Genomic DNA, 26,491 nt, shown 5'->3' on the forward strand with positions numbered 1-26,491 from the left:
GGCAGAAAAGGAAGCCATAACGTAGGCCTCATTAGTGCAAAGCCCAACACTCCTGTCCATTGGCTTGGGGTCATTGTTATGATGGCCTCCATTTACAAGTTGTCCTTTGGGATTTGGTTATTCCTGCTCAAATAGCAAAAATATTAATAGCCATGTAAAGCCAAAACTTGAATAAGTCATTCAGCAGGTAGAGACCTGCTGAGTGCCTACCATATGCCCCACACTGTGGAGTGTTCCAGAGAGCCCAAGTGGAAGGTCTTTATGAGGTATTTAAACTTAAATATATCGGTTGCAGTGAATGAGGCGGGTGTAAACACAAGATCTACAATGGCGTTAATGGTGATAAATGTTCCAAATGTGATTCAGTGCCTTCTTTGGTCAAGCTGTTGTGCAAGAGACAGATTTCATGATTCTAATCAATAGCGTTAAGCCCACCTCAGCTATATTCATCTAATTGATGCGTATTTCAGCAGCTTCATTGTTTTTGTAGCAAAATCGTGCAAAGGTTAGACAATAGACAGTTGAAATTTTTAAAATCAAATTTAATTACTTAATTGCAATCATTTCTGGGTGTGTGTTTTCTTTTAACATTGACAGTTTTAAAAGACTTGAAAAAGGGTTGTGTGAATGTTTCCTTCCGTTGTGATTCCTAAATAAAAGATGGCAATTTAAAAATAGATTTCACCTATTTGCTATTCATCTTCTGACTGTGGCAAGTTAACAGATCTCTTTTATCTTTTATTTTCAAATGGGCTTTTTGATAGTTATTCCTTCTTTGGGCTGATTCCTTTGACATAGGATGTTATAAGTTCTAAAAACATCACGGAGGCAAAGATGAATGATTATTTGGGGTACAAAGCTGGAGAAATGCAAGTCTATCATTATGCTGACAAATGGAACCAAATTCTGTTCACTTATTTAACAGAGATGAGCCAATATTGACTTCCAGGCTACAAATTAGACCTCAGATTTTAGAACTGTATTTCTAAGAAACAGATCTTTTATTATAGGATTCTTTTTAATTAAAAAAAAAAGTGTGGCTACCTGGTAGCTGCTAACCTCTGTAAATTGTTACGTGATGTTTTGTGATTTGGTCTGAAAAAGCACTGTGGTTAATTACAACGTGCAGGTTTCCTAAGTCACCAAAAATAGCAAGTAGCTGTTTTCCTGTAACATAAGATGATTTACATGTGTGTTCTTTGATAGCCGAAGAAGTCACGGATCTGAAGAGGCAAGCCGTCGAAGAGATGATGGATAGAATTAAAAAGGGAGTTCATCTTAGGCCAGTGAATCAGACAGCTAGACCCAAGGCAAAGGTACGGAATGACTAATTCTTCCCCTCCCGTGATGTTTCCTTTCGCAAGTGTACAAGTTCCAAGTTTGGTGAAAGCCGCATCAGGACTGACTGAAATCTTGGGATGAGACTGATGTGTCATAAAAGCCTTTACTTTTCTACAAACACATTTCAGGAGAACTCTGAGCCACCGTTGACCTAAATCCCTGTAGAGGAAAGTGGGGGCACCTGGCTGGCTCAGTCAGTAGAGCAAGTGACTGTTGATCTCAGGGTTGTGAGTTCGAGCTCCACACTGGTTGTAGAGATTACTTAAGCAGGGTGCCCTCCTCTGCTTGATCTGAACGGTTATGCCAAACAAATAATTATTACACCCTTTCTTTTCTTTAATTCCTGGTTCTTTTGTGTAATTCAACAAGTATTTATTGAGTATCTGCTCTGTGCCAGGTACTGTTCAGGCACTGGAGATAAAGCAGTAAACAAAGGAGACAAAAATCCTTGCCTTCCTGAGGCTTCCGTTTGAGTGTGAAGTGGAGGAGGGCTGGGTGGGCAGGTGGCATCACATGATGATGTCAGAACAGACCTAAGCCGACTTCTGAAAAACGGTGAGGTTCATAGGATTGTTTTTACTAATTTTACAAACCTGTTCCAGGACAGTGTGAGGAAAAAATTTTGTGTGTATCTGTCACCAGCCGTCTTCCAAACTAGACCACAGTGAGCGCCAAGGTCTATGGAAGCACCTAGAATCTAGTTCAGTGCCTCTGTCTCTTTGTAGGTGTGTCCCATTTAAACAGACCCAAGAACAGAGTTTTTGGTGTTTGTCTTGAGAAATGTTTTTTCGTTTCCTTCCTGTAAAAAAGCATCATCAGGTTGGTCCTCTTTCTTCTTCTTCTTTTAAACCAAACTTTAAGGCTCTTTCTGACTCTCACGGATGCCCCCGTTCACCTGCTTCAGTGTCCCTAAGGAGCACGACTGTTGGGTGCAAATTCTGCTGGCCTTAGTAGTTGCCACTTGGTCACAGGCAGGCGAGGTAGCCGGGCAAGGCGGGGGTTGTCGTGCCCCGGGCTGTCCACAGAAAGGGGGATGGAAAGAGGGCAAAATACCCCACCGGGAGAGTAGATTCCCATCCAGTGAAATGGAAGCTTTGGCCAGCCGCGTGGAGTGCCGGTCTGTGCTGTGCTCTGGGAGCCGTTCTCCAGGTAAGGGGTAGGGTGTAGACAGTCTGGCACGAGTGTTGAGCGCTGGTGTCTGGTGTGTGGAGCGTCCTGTTGCTGGAGGTGGGGCCGGGCCCTCTCCCCTGCTTCCCAGGCCCAACTCTCCCCGGAACGGGCGGAGCCCCGGCCCTCTCCGACCCACGGGACTGTTGTCGGGCTCACACGGACCGAAGCGTGGAACCACTTGAGAGTGGGGGCTCTAAGGGGAATCTTTGAAACGAAGTCATATTTGAGACTTTCAAGTCACAACTGTTTTGAAAAGAATAAGCTAAACCAAACGGACTAGAGGAAAACACGGCATCCTAAAGAAACAAAATTAGTTTAGAGAGAAAAACGTCGAGAACGTGTTAAATCCTAAGCCGTCGCTGTTGCGGATGTCCCTTCGTTCTCAGAGTATCACTTTGTCCTTCTTCTTTCCTGCCCTGCCTCTTCCAACAGTTACACATTAGTTAATGTCAGTTCAAACTGGAGAACAACTGCTCAAGATCAGTGGACGACTGGGTTTTCCGCCGGTAATCCTTAAATCACGTAGATGTAGTGCTGAATGACCTGGTCAGTAACCCTGGAAACAAGCCACTGCATGCGCCTCCAGACACCCCCACCCCCACCCCCACCCCCAGGGCCTCGGTGCTTTCCTGCAAGGTCACGAGCTATGAGAGTGCTTGCCGGCCAGGCTCGCCCAGGCTCCTGCCTTCGCCCAGGGCGCCCGAGTGGCACGTAGCCCCGGGCGCTTGTTCAGCCGTCATCGCCCGAACAGTTTACCTGCAGAAGTCAAGCCTGCCTTAAGAATACTAATTTAACTGCATCTTTTCTAAATTCCTTGACATTTGTTGTTGATACCGTTGTGGTTATAATTAGTGTCTTAGAGCTTTTGACTGGCACTTAGGACTGGCGCTGGTGGCATGCGTATTTCCCAGAAAGCGCAGGCTGCGAAAGTTGAATGTCTTGGTCTAATCCGTACATGAGCAGCAAACCTCTCTCTCCCTCCCTTCCCCCCCATCCTCCCCTTTCTACCTCTCCCTCCCCACTCCCTCTTTCCCTCTCACTGTCCACTTTTAAAAAATTGGAACAGGATCTTATTCTTTCAATAACTTTTGAGAGGAAAGGGTTATAGGTCGCTGTTAATCACTTCCCATTTCTTGATGCGAGAGAAATTAGCTTTGCCTCTTTTCCAGGAACCAGAGGCCAGGGAGTCCCCCGCAGGCTTTCTCTTCATCTCCGTCCCCTGTGGAAGGAAGTGGGACAGGGGAGGAGATCACGGGTCTTTCTTTGAAAACCTCATGCTAGATTTTCCCTCCGGTGAATTAGTGGAGGGATCCACGGAGACTGTGAGGGAGTGAGGGGCGGGCAGACATTACCCAGAACTGCATTTCAAATCGCTGTGTTCACGGTGTGGCCAGAAGAGAAGCCCTCTGAGCTTTCTAACCGCTTCGGTAGCCGGTGATGCTAACGTTCTCCCCTGAAGCCCGGTTCTTGGCCGACCCCTGCCCCTGGCTCCGTCCTGAGATCCCCGCAGCAGGCCCCGCGGCCTCTGCCTGGAGCTGTCGGAGCTGAGAGAGGTTTCTGCCCTGTCGCTTGCTTCCTGCTCTGTGCTGCTGCCTTCCTGGTCGTCGCTCGCTGTTAGAGGCCCGGCGACGCGAGTGGAGAACAGTTCCGTGTAAAAAGTTCTGAATACTTTGAAATTGAATCTTTGGAATCGAAATCTTTTCTCTGTGTGGTGACGACAGGAAGTAACAAAATGGCATTTAGAAGATGCTAGCTCGAGTCCTTATGCCTTGACTGTTTCTCCTAATTGTCTGTTTAACTGCCACTTGGGAACACTAACATGTCTAACCTTTTTTCCTAACCGTAAGACATAGACCTCACTTAAAAAAAAAACAACAAAAAAACCCCAGTAGTCCATATAAGTTACCAACACTTTGCCCCGTAAAAATCTCGGTTTAGACTTTTAAAACTGAATTATTAATTGTGCTTTCTTTTTAAAATTGTAGCCAGAATCTTCAAAAGGCTCTGAGAGTGCAGTGAATGAGCTAAAAGGAATACTGGTAAGAATAGACCTTTGGTTTTATTATTTTTAGTTCATGGGACAATGAAAGGAGAATATTTTTGTAATCTATTTCTCTGAATAATTGGTTGTGATGCGTTTCATTTTCATTTGCCATAACCCTCAGTTCTTTTTGATAGCTCTTTTGATTGCTCTGTGGACGCCTCCCTCGGGCATGTTAATGTTTGTTATGTGTCACTACTCTGCTGTTTCTGTTCTAGAAGAATGGTTGCACTTGCACCGGAATCATTATTTCCTGTTCTTGCCCTCCAGTCCTTGCTTGACAGCTTCAAGATGAAGTGACCAGATCTAAGGACCAGGGCATGCCGGGTCATAATGGAAACACAGTAGAGACTCTTGCATGGATAGTGCTTGATTTGAGGGCCTGAATGTGGAACCTTTGGTGCCAAAATGTAAATCTGAGCTCCTACCCAAATATCCACATATGCTACGATCAGGGTCGCAGTCTGCTTTTCCTCACAGTTTAAAAAATTACCTGGTGATAAATTGGAGAATAGAATAAAAGTCCCTTTCTTTATGCTACCAACTTCATTTTCTACAAGCAACTCCCGTCCATTGGAGAACAGGCCTAATGCCCGTCTCCAGCCAGTTTTCTTCTTTCCAAAGCATATGAGCTTGCGCCAGCAGAACACAAGAGCGCTGCCCTGTCGGGCACTTGCTGTCAGAGAGGAACGCCTCACTCCGAAAATGTTGTCAGATACTAAGGGCTCTATTCTCAGATCCTGTTACAGTCTCAATCCCGGTTATTATGCACAGTGAGTCAACAAACGTGGGGGCGGGGATACAGAACTAATATTCCCGTGTGTGTTGTTACTGTGCTAATTACGCATTGCATGGAGACATCCACATAATTGTGGTAAACAGAATTATTTTCATCAAGCATGAAACAGCAGACTTAACTGAGAATGGCTTAATTAGTCTGCTTTACTTTTAGGTGAGTGGCGTTAGTACTGAAGAGAGGTATAGCCTCCGTCACAGTGGTGTTCCACCTACGGAGTGAAGTGTTAAACCCATTGAAAAAGTAGCGTGGTTATTATCCAACGGATTCTTTATTGAGAAAATCTTGTTATCCAGCGAGAACTCCCTACGCTAGGCCCTTTTGTTGTCTCTGCATTAGAATGCTAATTCCTGTTCATGAAGATGCCCTAGAATAGAGTTCTGATCATCAGTGAAAGAGTAAACTACACTGAGGTTGACTATTTAAAAATCAGGTTTATCTGAAAACATCAGACATCTGTCTAAGATACAGATGATATTTGATGAGCTAAGATATCCCACTCCTGATAATGCTAGATAGTAGAAAGTTTACTAAATTATAGCGTTGCTCTCAAAGATCATGTTCACTATACAGTCATATTCACTATAATTTGGTGCCACTTCAAGGAGAGAAATTTGCAGGATAGGTTTTTGGGAAATAATTTACAAATTATAAAAATTGTCAAAAACCTCTTTCTTTTCTGCAAATTACCCCCATCCTTCATGCTCTGGATGGATCATTAGATTTCTCTACTGGATCTGGCATTAGTGTGCCACTAATAGCTGTTAATTCTGGCAGTGTTCTTTCTTTCTTTTTTTCTTTTTTTTAATGTTTATTTATTTTTGAGAGAGAGAGAGACAGAGTATGAGTGGGGAGGGGCATAGAGAGAGAGAGAGGGAGACACAGAATCTGAAGCAGGCTCCAGGCTCTGAGCCATCAGCACAGAGCCCAATGCGGGCTCAAACTCACAGACCGTGAGATCATGACCCGAGCTGAAGTCTGGGGATGCTTAACTGACTGAGCCACCCAGGCGCCCCCTGGCAATGCTCTTTCTTTGCATTAATTGTTTTTAAAAAGTGGAACTCACTTTTCTCCCCTACTCTTCTTTGCCAAATGGCAACTCTCCAGTTACCCCCATGGAGGTTCCCTTTGACGGAGGATTTATAACCCCTTGTCACTTGGGGCCGAGAAAGCTTACAACTTCTTGTAAGAGAGAGAGAAAGCAAGCCCCCTTCAGGTAGGGCTTTATTGGTGCTTCTTGCTGGTGTGTAGGCTATTGGGCTTATCAGAGTTAGTACCCAGCAGCACAGACCCAGCAGTGCATATGACCCTGCCTCACGGTTGTAGCACGTGAGAAGCAAACGTGGAAAGAGCATGGAAAGCGTGCCCACTGGCACTGCAGTGAGAGCCAGTACCTGTTACGAGAGACCAAGAAACCAAGGAACGCCATGTTCAGTTCTGTAGAACAGAAACCAGGAATAAACTGGTGTTTTTGCTGAAATCAGATGTGACCTGAGTTGGAGGGACATCATAAGAGATGTCCTTAAATGTCCTTAAGAGATTTGGCCTTTTGCTGAAAGCACATGAGTAGGAAACACATGTCTGGTTTGGGATTTGGAAAATCTCACTCTGTTTGGATGTGGACACTTCCCAAGTCAATTGCTACAGTCTCAGTGTGGACTGAACTTATTTCTCCAAGCCCGTTGACACTGAACTTTTAAAAGTTGTAGATTAAAAAGAAAAATCTATGGTTTACTTCTCCTAGTCACACAAGGTTATTTGGAGGTTTTGGAAACCTGTCAAGTCACCCCAGTCATGTGAATGTCACTCTCAGTGGACACAGCGATGTCTGAAGAATAAATCCATACAGATTGATCTAAAAGTCTCTTTCAAGTTCAGTTGTCTCTAAATCGAACAAAAACAACTTTTTTAATGTTTATTGATTTTTGAGAGAGAGAAAGCAAGCAGGGGAGGGGCAGAAAGAGAGGGAGACAGAGAATCCCAAGCAAGCTCCGCACTGCCAGCTCAGAGCCCGACGTGGGGCTTGAACTCACAAACTGTGAGATCATGACCTGAGCCAAAATCAAGAGTCGGACACTCAACCAGCTGAGCCACCCAGGTGCCCCTAAACAAGAACAACTTCTAAGAAATTCTCTTTCAGGTTTTTCCCAGGCACTTTTCAGTTTTTCAGAGTACCCAGGAATTATTGGATAGTTGATTTTGCCAACCAACACTTAGATAAGTCAGTGTCATGAATGTTTAACCAACATGGGGACTAGGATTGAATGCTGGCTTGGGAATCAGAAGACCTGCGTTCAAGTCCAGCCCTATCACTGACTTACTGTGGGGCCTGGCCCACACCCCAAGGCTCACTGAGTTTGAATTCTCTTTTCTGTAAAGTGGGAGGAATTCTGTGTACCATATGGTATCTAAGTTAATTTCTGATTCTCAGACTTTATGATAATAACATAAATAGATAATTTAGACAGTCTTGGTACTTTATTAGCTGAGCTCCTTGGTCATTCCAGTTGAGAATCATGTAGACATCTTTCTTTCCTCCCCAAGTGTCTGCATTTTTCAAATTCACTCCCATACTAGCTGAGTCAGTCACATCAGTCAGTGGATGGAGAAAAAAGTTTTGAGATTCAAAGATTAGAACTTGGAAAACAGAACCTTTCAGTATCAGGTGTGATGAGAGGGTAGCTAACCACAGAATTTGGGGGATTAATGCTGTTATCCAAATAAAAAAGAGAGAATATTGTGAGAGAGAAATTCTTCCTTAAAAGATATCCTTGCAAGGTGTATGTGTGCATATATGTACACAGTCACATATCTTTTTCTTTTTCTTTTTTTTTTTTAAATTTTTTTAATGTTTTTATTTATTTTTGAGACAGAGCCAGCATGAGCAGGGGAGGGGCAGAGAGAGAGGGAGACACAGAATCTGAAGCAGGCTCTAGGCTCCAAGCTGTCAGCACAGAGCCTGATGTGGGGCTCGAACTCACGGACTGTGAGATCATGACCTGGGCTGAAGTCGGAGGCTTAACCAACTGAGCCACCCAGGCGCCCCGACACATATCTTTTTCTTGAATTAACTCCAGCCTCTGGGAAAATTAAAGACTGTTCTTGACATTCTAACGATGTAACAGTTTCATGAGTTATTTTAGTACTAATGGCCCTATATTTTTCAAATAATCTATTTACAAATGTACAGCTGGTAAGTTTTTAAAACTTGTAAATGCACGATTTGGGAATAGTTTTTCTGATATGTTTTTTTTTCAAATTTATCTTAGTTGCCTTTTGTTCTATTTTCTTTACCTTGTCGGTATTGATCCTATTGTACTATTTAACTCTTCCATGAGTAGGTGCGGTTCTGCATTGTTAACTGTGAAATAAACAAACTATATCATCTAATTTTTTAAATTATAAAATAAGCTATTACAGGGTTCCATGTAACATGATTTTCCTTTGAGTATATTTATAGGTGAATTTTTGCAATAAAGGAAAAGCAGAAAGAGATACTTCTTGGGGAGGGGGGAGGTATCATATGCTTGATTACAATATAAGCCTTATTTTACATGTGTATTTTACACATTACTCTTAGCTGGGCAGCTGATAGCGAAAGAGTAACATCTCCTCATCTTGTAAGTCACTCCCCCCCCAGCCCCATCAGGCTGCTTTTCAATGGCTTTACCCAGTTAGGAGAGAAACCTTTCTAAACAAAACATAATAACCTATATATCATGTGAGATTTGTACCTACCTAATTTTACAAGCTACTTTTTTTGTTTTATAGGCCAAAGAAGAAACATGAGTTAACCGTTTTTAGCCAGTAGAATTCTTAGAATCCTTCAGGAAGTTGGAAGGGGGCAGGAGCAGAATGAAGGCTGAGGTGACAAAGGCCAGCCCCGTTGGTGGCCTTGGTGGGCAAAAGCTGCCACCGGCCCTGGCGAGCCACGCCAGACCTGAGGTTCTGATCTGTTCCGATGCAAAGATTGTGGATCCTCCTGGCTTTTTTTTCCCGCCAAGCACGTGGCCCAGCTAAGGAAGGGCATTTCTTATGAAAGGAAACGGGCCCCCGGTAAGGGTGCGGTGCTGAATCCTTACACACGAGGTGTGAATTATGTCACCCAGTGCTCTGTGCAAACACGTGACTGGGAACGGGACATAGAAAGCCATAGTCCTCCCTCCGTAGCACGCTTCCCAGGAGCGTGGCTCCCAGAGGAGCCGGGGCAGGGAACCACCTCCTGGGTCTTTCTCTGCTGCCTTGGAAGTCAGAACCAATTTCAGCAGGCACACAGCTTCGCGGCATCTCTTGTCTCCTTCGGCATCTTCTGGGCCCTGAGTGACATCTCCGCTGCCTCCTCTGTTAGGAATGTGGGATGGCGATGCCGGGCCCTTCCTTGCTTCCCTGTGTCATTGTAACCTCTCCTCTTTCACAATGAAGTCAAGGTGTCTCAGGGCAGTGCTTCTTTGGCTCTAGGCCACGGGAGAGCACCACGTGCCTCCTCTGGCGGCCACGACACCATTGCCACCACTTGTGGAGCCAGGGCCATTCTGAAGACTCAGCCACACTTTTTCAGGGCCGCAAGGATTCGGGTTCAGCAGCTCGTGGCTGCTGTATCAAGAAAACCTTCTCAGGTGAGTTCAATATGTGCTTCTCTCTCCACACGATGGATCAACACACACCCGCCTCTTACTCATCGATGTGCGGGCACCTCCCCCTGCCGAGTTTCCTAGTTAGCCCATCTCGTCCTGTTCTTTCGATGTGAAAGCTGACATCTTACATCCTCAGTAGCATCTTCTTAAACGATCCAACACTGTGTGTCGTTGAAGATACACACACGAGAAAAAGAATATACGTGAATACAACAAATTCATTCCGTTTCCTAATTCCGTTCAATTTCTGGTAATGTTTTGCTGGTTTGATTTTTGTATTCTTCTGTATATTGTTATGAAGCCATTAACCTTTTTGTTTTTGTTTTTGTTTTTGTTTTTTCACTTTAGGGGACACTTAACAAATCCACTAGTTCAAGAAGCTTAAAATCCCTTGCCACTGAAAACAGTGAGACTGAGTTAGAGAGGATTTTGCGTCGCAGAAAGGTGACAGCAGAAGCAGATAGCAGTAGTAAGCTGGTTTGAATTCTCCGCAGCTCTACCCTCCCTCTCGGAAACATTCTCCTTTAAGCCTCTTTGTAACACGAAGTGCTCTTTTTATAATTATTACATTGTTTTTAATGTGAGTGAGAAGTATCAGATGGGCAAAGGTACTTACGGATATCCCATAAGAACTGGTGTGTTTTCGCTTTTTGGTGTGTGTGTACATTGTCTGTTTGTAGGTAATCAGGGTTTTAGAGATCGGGCTTGCTTCACGCAAGATACCCCGGTACGAAGATATTCAGGATGGGCTTTGGCAACAGCGTAGCGGGAAGGGGTCCTCGCTCTGCTGTTGGCGAGCGGCTGGCCGGTAAATTGCTCAACTTCTCTGTGCCTCGGTTTCCTCATCTGCGGAATGAGGGAAATAAAAGCGCCACCCCATAGTGTTACTCTAAGCATCAAGTTCGTCAGTCAGTACACGAGGAGTGCCGAGTAGCTCGCGTGGCCCAGAGACAGCGCAGGAGAGTCAGTAATAAGGGTAGTCACGACACATCAGTTACAAATGCACAAGCATCATTTTTAGCCTTCAGATCCGTTCTGTTTGCGGTCTCTGCCTGCGAAGCGGGTGGACGACGCATTTCGGCTCTGTCACCAACTAGAAACGACCATCTGAGCGAGCCTGGAGCTCACAGGCTGCGTTTGCGTCACGGTACGCACGTGTGAGACCTCAAGGCTAACTGTGTGTGTCTTCCGGTTTTTTCCATCAGCTTGGTCACGGGAATTAGCAGAAACCTGTATGAGGTTTTTCCCTTGTGGCCAGGAGGCTGGCTTTGAAAAACTACCCCAAAGTAGCATTAACCAGCCACCGTGGCTAATGGGCTGAACCTTTTAGACTCCATTCAGTCAACTCTGTTTGGTCCATTGTGACAGTTTAAATCTGCACTGAGTCATGTTCACCAAGTTTAAGTTGCTAGAACAGGAAGGATTGGGGTTTTTGATAATCAAGGTCTAGTTTCCACGTAGGGATTTTACTCAAACAATTTAGTAAATTTGTTCCTTGAACTGGAAGCAGCATAAAATACCAGCCAAACCTTTCTTATAAAAAGATTAGATCTGTTTTCCTCTTAAAAAAAAAAATTCAGCCGTTCAGTTTTTAGTTTGGTCTGGAAATTCTGCTGTTAATATCCTGCAAGAATTCTCTCCCCGCTCCCCCCCTCCCCCCGCCCCCAGAACAACCCCCTCTCAGGGAAATTAAAGGATGCCGTAGGAGATTTTTTTTTTCTTAGAATTGCTTTATAAGCATTTACCAGCCTCCACCATGAATCGTTATTCATTTTGTGACAATCACTTCTTCTGACATTTCATCCTTGAAGTATTCCAAATAGCCATCATGATTTTTTAGGACTTTGTGGATCCAATTTTTGTTTTCAGTCATTTACATTTTGTATTTTGTCCCCATGGAAGCATTCCTACTTCACTCACGAACTTAGTCAAATGTGCAGCACTATTTCAAAGTTAGTTTTCAATGAGAGAGACAAACATTTTCATTTTAGTCACTATGGGAATTTGAATATTTCAAAGACTGGACAAAGAAAGGTAGGAACACATTGTATAGGCATGTGAGAATCTTTCATTTTACTTATTTTATTCCACGAATATATAAATATTCAATGTATCACTTGAGGAATGTTGTAATAAGGCATAGAGTCAATGGAATCATCAGTATTTGGATAGAAAAGCAAGAACTCTGTAATTGGCAGAGTGGAGAGGAATCCTATTGAGGAGAGAGACTTGTAAATGAGCAGAAATTTTCTTTTGAGCTCCCTAGTAGCCAAAGCAAAAACAAAAGCGCCAGTGGGAAGAGGAAACAAACCTCCAAACTCTATCATCTAGAAAAGAACTCATCCTTTTTCTTTTTTAAATGGTGCTGATGTTTTTCTAGCATCAAATTGGAAGAGGTATTTACCAAATACATCTCTGTATAAGGGTCGTGGAATGACAAAGTGAAAATCCAGGAGGGGATTGTAGAGAGGGAACGAGAAGCTAAACTTAGCACAGCTGCTTGCTGCGTGCTGCACGGTGGGAGCACATTACAGAGATGAATTTGATAGGTTTATGGCTTCAGGTACGTGTGAATCTTTTGAGAGGCTTTCCTTCTGTACACAAAGGCTTACGGGAAAGCTAATGTGAGGTCCCAGAGTGGAGAGAGGAAGCATGGGAGCGGCAGGGGCGGCCAGAGCTTTGCAGACCTCGGATCCCAGGATAGTTGGTCTCTCCCTCAGGGACCAGTGACGCACCTTTTTCTTTAGAGTTTCTTTTATCAGACCGAACTGATACTTTCAAGACTCGTGGCCTGCCAAGCTGACATTTCAAAGGGCAGCAGGTGCCTCTTGGAAAACATTGGGCAGCTTAAACAGGATGCCGTAATAATAATGTTAAACATTAGGTATTTTTCTTTATTTCTTTTCCATATGTAAGAAAGAACAGGAGCTGTGGCCCAGCTCACCCACGCTCCATCGTTTGTAGCTGGCTTCACTTGCAGAAGCAGCAGCAGACATCGGGGTATTCAGAAGCAGATCTTGCTTTCCTACGAGGACGGATCGTTTAAAGCTGTCTAGCGTTGTAGTCAGCAACTACCCAAGGGCAGAACAGAATGGCTCAGAGGCCAATCTCGAATTCACCTTCGTATTTTTATTTTGGGGCTCTTTCTTGATCTTGCCACTCTTCTGTCTTCACTTGCACATCCCCATGCACCTGGAGGCTTGTCACAGCTTGAATCAGGATATTCAGTAACGTCACAAGCTTGTCTGCCCAGATGGTATAGTGGAAATAAATGAGGAAGACAGACACCCAGTGCTTTGGGAACGGAGGCTTTCCCTGAGACCAGAGGGGGCTGTGTCTCCCACAAGGAGCGAGGCCATCAGAGGTACAGCAACGGGATGGCGGAACAGTCTCGCAGCCACTCTTTAGGGGGTTTTTTCAAATCAGAACTTCACTTTTGGAGTTGATAGGTTATACTGTTGGAATACCTGAGACTCATTCGTATGTAAATGTGAGAATAAAATTCCGGAGCCTAATATTAATGACCAGAAACCAGCTAGCGTTTTGGATGGTCCCTGCTAGCACTTACCCTTTTAGGAGACGATCTGACGTGGCTTCGGGAAGATGAGACCCCTCCCAAGTTTTGCCCTCTTTTCAGTGACACCTTGCAGGTTGTCCTCTAGCTTAATTTTTAGAAGTTCTAATTTTATCTGTACATTTGTGACTTATTACATAAATCTTCTTGTCTTAACAAAGATTTCTTTTGAGGTTTCAAGAAAGACATATTAGAATCTTGCTTTGAAAAAAGCTGGCTAGGATAGTATCTTTCTAACTGAGAGTAGAAAACAGATAATGAGAGAACTTTGCTCCGGTGCCCGGGAGTTTTGGATTGGTACGCCAATAATTTCAGGAACAAGCACTGTTGTAGTCATTTAATCCTGTCCCAAAGAGCAGAAGAATCCGAGAGGTAAACAGCCAACCTCTTTGCCACCTAATTTTTAGAATCCTGTGTCTGTATTTTAACAGGAAATAAATCCACTTACTTCTCAATCACATTAAAATGAAAAATGTTCATAAAAGCCGTTTAATGCTTAAGAAGCCTCCATGAGCCTTTTAAAAAGAGCCTTTGACATTGTTCCATTTGCTGTTTGAAACGCAGAGCTGAGTTTGGGGAAGAATTAACTCTTGAGAGGCCAAATGGTTCAAGTAGGGCTGTCAGAAAGCCATGCTCTGAGAAGAAAAGAGTTTTCACAATTCCGGTATTAATAAGGACTCTGGTCAGTGAGGGAACCCTGGCCTGGGGTTTTGTGCTTTCTTAAAGGCCTGGACATAATTTCTCAGCGTGGTCCTGGTGCCCTGAAAAGCAGTAGTACCACGAAAGCAGAGCAAACTCCTAATAGGAACGTTTTGCTGCATGCCCTCGAAATTTTAAACAAAACTTGGCCTCTCGCTTCCTGAGGGATTTTCGGCTAATCTGTTTTTCAGTACCATATTAACAAGCATTGCACAGAATTATTAAACTTGAGGTATGTGTTTGGTTTTAAGGTCCAACCGGGATATTAGCCACCTCAGAGTCCAAATCCATGCCAGTGTTGGGTTCTGTATCCAGTGTAACAAAAACAGCCTTGAACAAGAAAACTCTGGAGGCAGAATTCAACAGTCCGTCCCCCCCAACACCTGAGCCAGGTGAAGGCTCGTGTAAATTGGAAGGATGTACAAGTTCCAAGGTCACATTTCAGTAAGTAATGATGCTCTTTACTAAGTAAGTGTGTAGAAGAATCTGTGATGACTTAACTGTGTGTTACTTTGCTTTATTCCCCTTCAGAGAGATTTGGGTTGAGTTAGCCAGTAACCACTCTCCTTCCTCCGTTTGATGAGCCAACTTGTGATTCTAGGCTCCTAGCTCAGAGGTCTTATTCTGATCCAGAGCAGATACGTGTCGAGAGAATCCCTTCCCCTCAACTGGTTTGGCAACCCGGTTCTTCTTCTGCACAGAGAGTTGACGAATTACTCGGTGTCACAAGGAGCTTAATCATTCTTCCAGGATGAAGTGCTTGGATCATCCCTCTTAATGATTTCTGAGCCGTCGAGGAAGATGCTAGATCTTCCAGGAGGTGGTAGATATCCTCTTCACGTGTACTTTGAAGGGGACATTTTTAGAACCTTATTTTCTGGTCCTCAGTCAACGGTGTGCCTTAAATATGGTTCCCTCTCGAGAGTGAAGAGATCCTATGTAAAGAGTGATCTCTGCAGACTTGCTCTGAAAGTGGCCAAAGAGTAAATCTTGCCGTTCAGTGTGCTGCGGACGGATCCGGTGGAGGGGCGGTGTGTCTCACAGCAAAGGCAAGCTCTTCTCGGAATTCCTCTAGTTTTGCTGTGGTTCTCTTGCCAGACGGTCAGCTGGTTTGCCACTTGAAGAAAAGGAAGAGGGGAGACAGATCAGGTCAGCCGAATATTGTAATCGTGGTTAATTGAAACCTCGGATTTCCTGTCCCATCAGGAGAGAAAGAACCCTTTTCTGTAGCTGTACCTGTCCTGGTGTAAAAGGCGAAGCCTGGACAAACGAAGTGGAAATTCAATTTAGGTCTGTTTTTGCCAACTGGTATTTTCTTCCACTCTTGTGTTGCTCTCGCCGGGCACGATTAACTTTTCTCCCCCCCTCTTTTGGAATGAATGGACTTCTTTGCCGATTTACAGTTTTATCTCATTTCATTGTGTTTAATTAAAAGCACACTTTCTCCTGCGGTCATGTGTTTCCTTTCTTTTGACTAGGGTCATTTGAACTCTTCCAACAAAAAGATGATCTATATTCATTCTTCATCTTTCCTATTAAATTTGTTCAACACCTAATTTGACATCAACAGTCTGGCTGCATTTGAACCAATATCCAGACACAAAAGCAATTTGGCCGAGACAGGTTAGTTGCTGACATGTGCTTCAGCGTGCGCGTATAGATTTTTTTTTTCCCTTTACCATTTTATACAGATAATCTCAATCAGAAAATACTGCAACTCCTTCCTCCTTTTGTCTGTCTTTTATTCTCCAAAAGTAAGTGGAAATTACATTTCCAAGAAAGGAAATGAAATAATTGCGGGCCCAAGGTCTGCAAAATGTGTGTTGAATCGACAGTGAAAAGGATCCGTGTGTTGGCAGACAGTTGTTAGATGCCATAAAGGCCTAAGTGAAGCTCAATTTATTTCTCATCTTGCTTGTTCAATGACTGCTTAAGAGACACATTTCAATTTAATTTAGCTACTTAAAGCACTAATACAAATACTCTGTGCGGCTGTATTAACTTTTAAACTTTGTAACCTAATGCTTGATTATTCAGTTCTTGACATTCTTTAGCTGAAATAACTAATGCCATGTATTTTCATATTGACAGTCATTTAGCAAGGAAGAGCGCCTTTCTGAAAAATCTGTGTCTTAAGTATAATTAGGCTATCCAGATGAATCTGACGATTTTGCGCATGTACATGGTAATTATTCACTTCGCAGACAGGCACACTTCATTTATGTTTAAACCTAGGTCTGTTTGTGTTTTTTTTTAAATGAGCGAAAGAAGTTTAACTTAATGTAGTTGCGTGTAAGCTTTAAAAGCAAAAGCTCATGTGATTCATCAGGATTCCCGGAAACTGGTCTGGCTGCCAGGAATGAGAAGGGTTATTTTCTGTCTGGCTTCGACTAATAAGTTTGCTCTGTTATCCCAACCATAAGGTAGAGGCAACCACATTGTCTCATCTCATAGTCCCACATTGTCAAAGCACCTGAAAATCGGATCAGCAATCCAAAAGTGAAATCCAAAACTGTCTCTACTCTAATAATTGCATTTTTATTTTGATCTGTGGCCAAACTACCGTGGTGTTTCAGCCTAATGGCTTTTTCTATTCTTGACGGGGAATCAAGGTCAAGGGAGGAAAACAATCACACTATCCTCTAATACATACGTTTTCTCTTTCTCTCGCTCTCACCCCTACACACACACCCGGTCCCTGCCACCCTGACCCCCCCCCCCCCCCCCGCCCTCCCTCTCCTTTGACATCTCTGGCCTGGTATCTCTCCCCCCTAGCCCTTTGCTTTTGCTGTCCCCTCTGCCTTACATGTCCTGCCCCCATGGCTACCTGCCATGCTGTCTCATCTCCATCATTTCTTTGCCCTAATGTCATCTTTTCAATAAGGCCTACCCTGACCGCCCCATTCAAAACTGTACCTCCTGTTCCTCTAAACTCTGATTCCCCTCACCATACTCCATTCTTCCCCTGCTAGAATGTCAGCTCCGTGAGGGTAGGAGTTTTTTGGTTTTGTTTTTTTGGTTTTTGTTTGTTTGTTTGTTTGTTTGGTCTGTCCACTGGTATATCTCAAACACCTGGGAGAATTCTGGAAATTCTGTATATACTTGTTGGACAAATGAACAAATGAGTCCATTTTTAGTATTACTAGAGCAGCAGAATATCAATTAATTAGGATACTCCCTTAACCAGCAACCCCCTCTTACTCAGCAGCCCCACAAACACACAGGCTAAATATGAGAGATTTTTGTTTCTCTATGGTTGACTTCTTGTCTTTTTTAACATTTTTTTTAAATGCTCAGGGGTCATTTCCAGTCAGCTCAATTTTGTATAACTTCTGCATCTTTGTACCTACATAAGATCAAGTTAGCAGAGACAAGAGCATGCCCAGTTATAAAAGAAAGATTCAGCTGTGCTCACTTCTGTGGCCTAAGGTGGACAGGAAGGATTGAAAACCTACTAAGAAGGGTTTTAGAAGAATAGAAACAAAGGTGTTTTCTGTGTAAGATCCTCACTTGATCAGAAAATTGTAACACCAAGCTATTCCTGGAAAGTTTTTTTTTTTTCTTTCAATAAATTCCTAAAAGCAACGTATATGTGTATTCCAAATAATTGAGTAACTCCAGTCCAGTAAATTATAGTGCCAGAAATATATGTATTTATTTCCTAGGGCCTTATGGGATGGCAAGGGATAGCTTTAATACTTAATTGCAAGGATTAATTAAAATTAACATTCTTGTCACCAGCCTAAGCAAAGCAAGGGTTTTTTATTATTTTTAAGAAAAAAGAAGAAAAAGAAAGGAAAAGATAATCAAGACTTAGAGAAGCCTGATTATTTCTATTTTAATAACAGCTTTAGAAATATTTGTGTCCTGTTAATTATTTCTAATAAGTATATACTATCTGGTAATAATATCTTGAATCTAATAGCAAATTTGAATTTCATTAATTCTGATTCTTTAAAAAAAATTTGTTTAATGTTTATTTTTGAGAGAGAGAGAGAGAGTGCAAGTGGGGAAGGAGCAGAGAGAGAGGGGGACACAGAATCTGAAACAGGCTCCAGGTTCTGAGCTGTCAGCACAGAGCCCAAAGCGGGGCTTGAACCCACGAACGGTGAGATCATGACCTGAGCTGAAGTCGGACGCTTAACCGACTGAGCCACCCAGGCACCCCAATTCTGATTACTTCTAATTCAGGCAGGAATAATAATAATAATCTCCCTTTATGCTATGAGGGGTAAAGAGGGGCCAAGCAAAATAAATAAATAAGGAACACATACGTACATAAATACGCAACCAGCCAACAAACCTGATTTTTGCTTTCATGCTCTTTTCTTTTGACAGAGTAATCTGACCATGTTAAAAGTATAGTAAGACTCATTGATTCAAGCTGATCTATGGGTGGGATGGTCAATATAAGATAGGGAAAATTCCAAATTATAGATTTTTTTCAAAGATAACTGTTTTATTACTTTCAGGCAGCTACAATACGCAGGAAGAGGCTGAGTGTTTCACAGGGTCAGAGAGATGAGGATGGTTTGTATTTTCGCCTGGAGAAGCCTCGAGACTGGGGAGGGTGTAGCAGGGAAACGTGGTGCGATCGGTTTTCTAAGCCTGTGCCTTTCCACGTGTGCGCTGGGTGGCAAGGAGCGCCAGTTCATTGCCGGAACTGGAGCTCGACTGGGTTTGCCATTTGTGGTCTTTAGGACCTTAGACAAGATATTGAGCCCGTGATCCTGTTTCCGCATGTGTAGAGTGAGGGTAACAACACCCACCTTGTAGGGTTGTCATGTGACTTGCATGATATATGAAAAATATCTCAGTGAATTCTTTTCTTACGTTAAAATTGTAATGTTGGACCATTGCTGCAGAATCACGGGCCAGAGTTGAGTTCAGAGCTTAGACACTGGACCACCTGCGTTATTGACTGGGCCAGGTTTCCTCGGGAAGGTCATGCAGCCCGTTTTGTTTTCTTTTTGTTGTGTGTTTTCTCATCTAAGATTGAGACAAGTAGATTAGGCCCTCTCCAGAGCTCCCCAAAAGCTCTAGCTTTCCTAAGTCCTCACAAATGTGGTTGCTTAGCAAAGATGTTCACAGTTAAGATAAGGAACAAGAGGGAAGCATGTATTTTCTGCCTGCAACGTGTCCCTCAGTATAGATTTATGGTAAAACCTACAAACCCAGGATTGTAAAATAATTTTTAAACTACCTTACCAGAATTTACAAATCCAAATCTAAATGATAGTTATCCTTCAGAGAAGTGCTCTTGGGGATCGGCATACTCACTTGAACCCTACGGCTGTTGTTCCAGATGCTTTCAGACCTGCCTGGGTTAGAGATACATGATCACACAGGAGATAAATTGGATAGCTGGTCCTAAAAGAGAATTAGTGCTAGCATTTCACGTGGGCAAGGACTATTTTAATCTCCATTGTATGGTCAGTGTCTGTTTCGAAATGACTCTGGCTTTTGAAGCTGGATTCATTTTTTGAAATAGTCATCAGTTTGCCACAATTGCAGATGTATATATACGTATATATATTTTTAATTTTTTTAAATGTTTATTCATTTTTGAGAGACAGAGAGAGACAGAGCGTGAGCGGGGGAGGAGCAGAGAGAGAGGGAGACACAGAATCTGAAACAGGCTCCAGGCTCCAAGCTGTCAGCACAGAGCCCGACGCGGGGCTCGAACTCACAGACTGTGAGATCATGACCCGAGCCAAAGTCAGACCTGAGCTTAACCGACTGAGCCCTCCCCAGGCACCCTGCACAGGTATACATTTTTAATGTGACACAGCGTACCTGGATATGGGTGAAGTCGTCTTCCATTTTAATCCTGTGTGAAGGCCCTGAAACACGTTAGCTCCATTATCAAAGAAAGCAGGAGTCTAATGCTCTTGATGCGGGTGAGGTAAGTTGGGAAAACATTTTGGGGGTAAAAGCCTACAACATTCCACTGTATATTTTTTTCTCTTTTTTTTAGTTAATATTTGTTATTCTTCATAACATGTATTATATGTTAATACATATATTCACATTATAATAATATCTGTCCAAGAGGAGAAGTACTTTCATTGCTACAGGCAGGATATACATGTTGATTACAGATGAGGCGATGGGTCATGGCCCCCGGTTCCGCTTTGGAGGTTCTGGACTTTGGAATTTTGCTTCCGTGAGGTTTTGCTGTGATTACTGTATTTCACTGACTATTAAGCCATATACTTCCATGTGTTTTTTTAATTCTTCCAAATGTACAGATTGGACCTACCTCCATTTTACAGATGACAAAACTGAGGCTCGGTGAGGCAAACACTTAGCCCCAAATTCTGTTCCTAATCGAGAGTCGGGTCAGATTTCATTTGAACCTGTTTCGTATCCGACTCCAGAGCCCGTGCTTTTGAACTATAGCTACTGTGTTGAGTGTATGACGAGCTTGAAGAATGGAGGGAAGAAAATGACTATAAGATTGTGTTCTATCGGAAGCAGTGATTCTGCAGTTAAATCACCCCACTGACCCGGTGACACTCACATCCTGCCACTTTGACCCTACACACTCCTAGGTAGTTCGTCTCTTTCCCGACCCCTTCCTAAGGCTAACCTAATCAATTACAGTACCTCTTCCCAGGGGAAGAAAGTGTTAGCCAGTAAAATAATTCTGAAAAAGGGAGCCAAGCCGAATAAGCACAGAGACTTAAAGAGTAGTTAAAAAGAAAGCCTTTTAATGTTTTTTGTGTCAAATGTCCAGTAAAGAGGCAAGCTTCACAAATTTTGCAAAGTACCATATCACAAAACCAGCCCAAGCTGCTTTAGTTTTTGGCATCAGTTTCATTTATACTTTTTTTAAAATTATTTTTTGATATTTTCAGACATTTTGAGGAATAGTTTATTCCCAGGGAGTCAAAAATCTTGAAAGTAATCTGACTCTAATCATTGGTTTAGAAAGGTGTTTTACTAAATGATAATATGGTAATACAAAGATGAATCACTATGAATCCAGTTGTTTCAAAAACATACATTCTATAGCCCAAAATAAATTTAATTCAGTTTATGCTGTACCTTTTTGAGACACCTCCGTCTTTGGTCAATAACTGGTTAGCTCCTTTGAGTTTGTGCTGAAGTGTCCATTGGACATCGTGTTTTTAGGACATCTCTCTTGTAAAGAGAGGCAGGACAAGTGGGCCTTCAGTAGGGACAGAGAGCTGGGCAGAGCTTAGAAAAGAGTTTTGCGTCACAGCCAGGCAGAGGCCCAACACGAGATCTTGTGTTCTTGCCATCTTGTTTCTCTCTGTCTCTGGAGAGTCTCGTCTACTGGTGGTCCTGCTCATCTGTACTGAGCTTTTATTCATCCGTGTTCACTTTTCCTAGTAATCACTTTCAGGAAGGTGAATGTCCTGACAGTTCCAACCAAACAAGGTGGTCAACCTCAAAGATGCGTTCTCATCTCATGTGGTTACTTCTACAAAACCTCGTTTCAAAGGGGAGAACCCATGTGAAAGTGAACTCAGGTTCCACTGTGATTGGTGTGCTTCGCAGCGATTTCGTAGCTGGGTCTTCATCTCTCGGCCCTCATTCTCAAAGATCCTGTGAAAACCACGATCGCCAGAGACTCTTCCAGTTAAAGCTTCTCTCACTCATCATGCTTCTTTTCAAACCCCAATCTCCCCCAAAGGCCCAAGCTTTATCAAGCTCTTCTACTTTCCAACCACCAGACAAGGCCGCTAGCTTGCCTTTTTTGTTTGGGAGGTCAAAACAGGCCACGCTGTGCCCTGCACGAATTTCAAAAACAAAAACCCGTGAGGCGGTGACCGGAGTTCAATTTCAGCAGAAAAATGTCCGTTGCCAGTGAAACCATTTTTATTGTAATTTGCATTTAATTTCTAGATCTGCAGTGTCTCTAAATACATGTGTCTTTTGTCCCCACACAGATTTATTTTTGTAAGAGTTCATCTTGTTTGAGCCATTAACTAAATAGCAAAGGGTAGATGATAAAAGATAAAATTTTAGATGTCTCTTGGTTAGTGCGATCAGTCAAACATTTCCATGAAAGAAAAAAAATCTAATTGCCTTTCAGGTTTTACATTAAAAGTAAAATTGATTTTATCATCATTTGACCTCTAGCTGGTCTCTTCAGTTTTATGTCATTATTTCCAGTGTAAAACTAATGTAGAAAAATGAAGTTGAAAGACGCTGCCCTTTTTGGATTGGAGCTGGAAAATCTGAGCTTCTGAAATCTGTTACCAAATAGAAATTGAGATTCTTCCTTTTAGGGAACCTTGCATAAAGCTCTTGTCTCAAATATTGATCTCAGCTGGAAATTCATTCGGCAGGTCACATAACTATTCCTTGAGAGAGGCTTGGGTCAACATTTTGTTCAAATGGAAAATAGAGAAGTTCTTCCAGACCCTGTGGCGGGAAAGGGTGGGTTTTCTTCCTGTCCCTTCACCCTTCGCCATCATTGCCTCCTCTCCTTCTTTCCCTTCTTTTGTGTACGTGTGCGTGTGCGTACGTGCGTATGTGTGTGCGCGCCGTGGGGTGGGGTGGGGAGAAGAATGGGGGCCCCTTCTCCGTACTTAGCAAACATTCGCTTCTGAGCAGACACCACCGGCCAGCAGAATGAACTGCCTGGAAGTTACTGCTTCATCCGATGCGCTTACACAATGAAAGGATTTGCTGTGCCCTCAACTGTAATCTTAGTGCCGTCGAATTGTGTACTCACGCCGCAGGAAGTGGCTCTGCTCGGCAAGGCACGACTACAAAGGTCCTCCTTGTGTGCCGGTACATGGATAATTAAGTCTCAACAACAAAATTAGCAGAACAACTGGATGTTCTGGAAGTTGGAGATCCCCTCACTTGGCCGTCTTGTCTTCTTTTCCTCCCCACCCCCCGCCCCAAGGAGTTGCGCTGTGCACCGGCCCAGAGGGCCGCCTGTCAGCATTGTCTTACAAGTGCTCTGACTTGCCGTACAGACAACAACTTCTTCCAGGTTAATCGTTCAGGCTGTAATACATCTAGCGTTAAAATTCTGTCCAGTAAAATCTCAGCATGACTCTTAAAATGCCCCTGAGCCCTTCTCAGTTCTCCCAGAGAATTAATTGCCTCCTAACATTTGCCTCCAGTTGCAAACACCTGTGATTTTAAGAGACTTTGCATAAAATGTATCATTTCTGCATAGAGAACCAAATTGCCTTTGGTGCTTTGCAGTTTTTTTTTTTTAAATATCTTTCAGTAGTCTCTGCAGCCTTTGTGTTTCCTTTTATTTATGGATGGCAGTGGAGGGGGGGTGGTATTTGATTTCTTCAAATAGAAGTAGCCAGCTAAAAAGTTAAATGCAATTTCAGACCTAAGAATACATTGACTTAACTTCTAAAACCTGATAAACACATTTCCTTTGAAATATACCTTGTCACAGAACTATGAAAAGTAGCACTGTGACTTCCCATCTTAAAAGAGAGTTCAACGTATATAACTTGGTAAATTTAAGGAAAAGTATTTGAAAAATTAAAAATATTGTTCTGCACCCCTAGAAAAATGCAAGCATTTTATGCAGGCTGGCTTTTTTGAGGAGCCAGTGGTATATATGGTGAATTTTATAGAAGACTTTATGTTCCTTAAATAAGATACTTGTTTTAAATAACATTCCCTGTTAATAGCTGGGATCAAAAATGGATTGTTCATGGTGACTTAGAGTTGTGGAAAATTACGAAAAGCTCAAAAAGTAGCCCAAAAGAGTAGCACACGCATTTCAGGATCTTTGCCTGAGCTGAAATCAATGTTGGGTTCATGCTTTCTCAGTGTTGATTTTGCTGGTGAGAATGGCCCAGTTTCCTGAGCCTCCCTGGGCCCAGGGCATTTCGGGATCTGTGAATGTCCACGGTCCAGCCCACGTTAGGATTAAAAGAAGCGGGCCAGGACTTCGTAGCGCGCCCCACGGTCTGGGATGGAACCCGAGCCCCCGTGTGCCTGTGCTGCCTTTACTCCACTGAAGAAAATACGGCTCCGTGTGGACAAGGACGTCTTTGCCCAGCCAGCCATTGTTACTTCTGCTGTAAGAAGGAATTCTGGTTGATGGTTAGGGCAAATCAGCAATCCAGAAGCTGATGTCAGCTTTTCAAACCCAAGGTGCTGTTTCGTTGTTTATCAATTTTGTTTTCAGAATTTAAAATTATATCTACTTTTGCATCAGGTAGCAGGCGACCCAAATCGAAAAACTATTCTTTGAGCCTAAATGGAGTTTCGAAAAGTACACAAAGCTGAAAGAATTCAGCTTTGTTCTACCTTCATTACAGTGGAAGTGTTCAAACTGGTACTAATGACAGACAGCCTCACCTTCTGTTTGAAACCGTTTGGGGAGATTTGGGACAAGCGTGTTAAAATCCCCCAACAAATAGGGTATCTGAGAGAAACACTAAAAACCACCTCTCCTGTAAAGCCGCTCCCGCTCACTGTTGTAGTAACTGTATAAAGGGCTCCGGAAACAAAGTGAGACTTCTTATTTTTACACACGGGAAAATAGAAAGCAGACTTCCTCTTTGGAGTTTTCCCAGGAAACTACTTTATAAAGACAAATTTAAATCTTTCCGTCTTCTGTCCTTGGAGGTGGTAAATACGATTGCAGCTTTATTCATTTTCATTGTAAACGCAGCAGCGTTCAGACCGTCCGGCTGTGCGTCATTTTTTGGACGGCTGCCACGGACTAATGCAGACGTCCCACCGGGAGACCAGAGAAGAACTAGACTTTGATTCACCAGATTGTGTTAAATAGTCCAGCTGTTGCGATTTGAAAGATAGTTACCTCCGAAGTGAAATAGAAATGAACTTGGCATTTATGCCTCCAACCATTTTTATACTGTTTGGCAATCAGCTTTTCAGAGGTAGCATTTTATAAAATAACTCTCACCGCTTAAAAGTTTCATTCACTGTAATGTTCAAAATGTCCCACCTTTATATTATCAGTAAAATTAAGCTTGAGTGATATGCAGAATTTGCATGAAATAAGCATTTCCCCCTTCATTTCGTGAGCTTTGATTGTATTCAATTGAGCTCAGAACCACATCTATTAGGGCTCTTTGGGGCATTAGTTAATTTGAATTGCAGCCGAAATGTTAGCTAGAATGTTGTTGAATATAATTGGAACGTGGAAAGTTGATTTTTGAAAGGAATTTCATTGAATGCAAACAATGATGTGCTTTTTGAAAATTAGAATGCTGTTCCTTTGTCTCTTGTAACACAGTCTGAGAAATCACCGAGTCCCTTTATGAAAGTTCAGTTTTGGCAACGCTGTTTACAGTCGTTCAGGTTTTTGTGGTACCAGTGTGGTTTGGAGTCAGGTCTTTTCCTCTGACTAGCAAGTGGCCCCCACACGCCCGGGCCCCACATTCTGGCTCTCTTGTAGCTGGGGAACAGTAGCTGCTTTCTAAAAGGGCACCCGAGCTGTGTGCACTCCGGCATCGGCTCCGTGGAGCGGCACAGATTGCTACATTGTCTCTGAGCTTTTATTTTGCTTTTCAGTTTTTCTTTTTGTCTTGAAATAGCTCTTGAGCAAACCATCTAAAATGACCCGTGAAAATATTTTGAATGGATCATAAATGACTACCAGTATGTCACGGTAAGAAAAAGAATACTGGCCAGGAAATCCAGATTCTAGGATTTTAATCCTGTGTCTGCTAGTAACAAGTTACGCGCCCTTGAACAAATCATTTAACGCACTATTCTTTGGTGTCCTCGTCGAACAAATGAAAAGGTTGGACTAGTTCACGTCAGCGATGCCTTTCAGCCTGAACGCCACAGGATTTTAGTCCTACTTTATAGCACCCAGAAAATGTAAGTTTTACATTTGGCGATTTTGTAGCACACAGGAGAAAGGCTGCCATACTTTTCATGAGTACTTAGTTTTAATTCCTTTTTTGCGGTCCTTGCCCTTGGATGAAGAATTAAAGCAGACAAAGTGAGCAGAATAATAGTATACTGCAATTCCTATCGGATTGTTGCCTTTGAGCCCTTGAGCCTTTCCCTTCGGGGAGAAGCTTTTTTTTTTTTTTAACGTTTATTATTTTGAGAGAGCGCGCGAGTGTGTGTGCATGTGCCTGTGAGAGGGACAGAGAGAGACAGAGAGAGAACCCCAAGCAGGTTCCACGCCCAACACGGAGCTCCACGTGGAGCTTGAGCTCATGACCGTGAGATCATGACCTGAACCCAAATCCAGAGTCAGAGGCTTAACTGACTGAGCCACCCAGATGCCCCTA

At 43.0% G+C, this 26,491-nt stretch overlaps 1 protein-coding gene across 4 annotated transcripts in view; it reads left to right on the forward strand.

The window, feature by feature from the left end:
- The window catches only part of SHTN1 (shootin 1), a 100,923-nt gene that overhangs the window by 69,274 nt on the left and 5,158 nt on the right, over window positions 1-26,491 (forward strand). For 2 of the 4 annotated variants that reach the window (XM_060641385.3, XM_060641384.3), the window contains 4 exons: window positions 1,207-1,316; window positions 4,497-4,550; window positions 10,331-10,451; window positions 14,507-14,699. In XM_060641385.3, the coding sequence (XP_060497368.2) occupies window positions 1,207-1,316; window positions 4,497-4,550; window positions 10,331-10,451; window positions 14,507-14,699 (478 nt within the window). Of the gene's footprint in view, window positions 1-1,206; window positions 1,317-4,496; window positions 4,551-10,330; window positions 10,452-14,506; window positions 14,700-14,856; window positions 15,706-26,491 lie in introns of those variants that run through there. The other 2 variants (XM_081790460.1, XM_060641386.3) reach the window with 2 other exon arrangements.

This window comes from Panthera onca, chromosome D2 (assembly GCF_046562875.1).
Source record: "Panthera onca isolate mPanOnc1 chromosome D2, mPanOnc1 haplotype 2, whole genome shotgun sequence".
Taxonomy (NCBI): Eukaryota; Metazoa; Chordata; class Mammalia; order Carnivora; family Felidae; genus Panthera; species Panthera onca.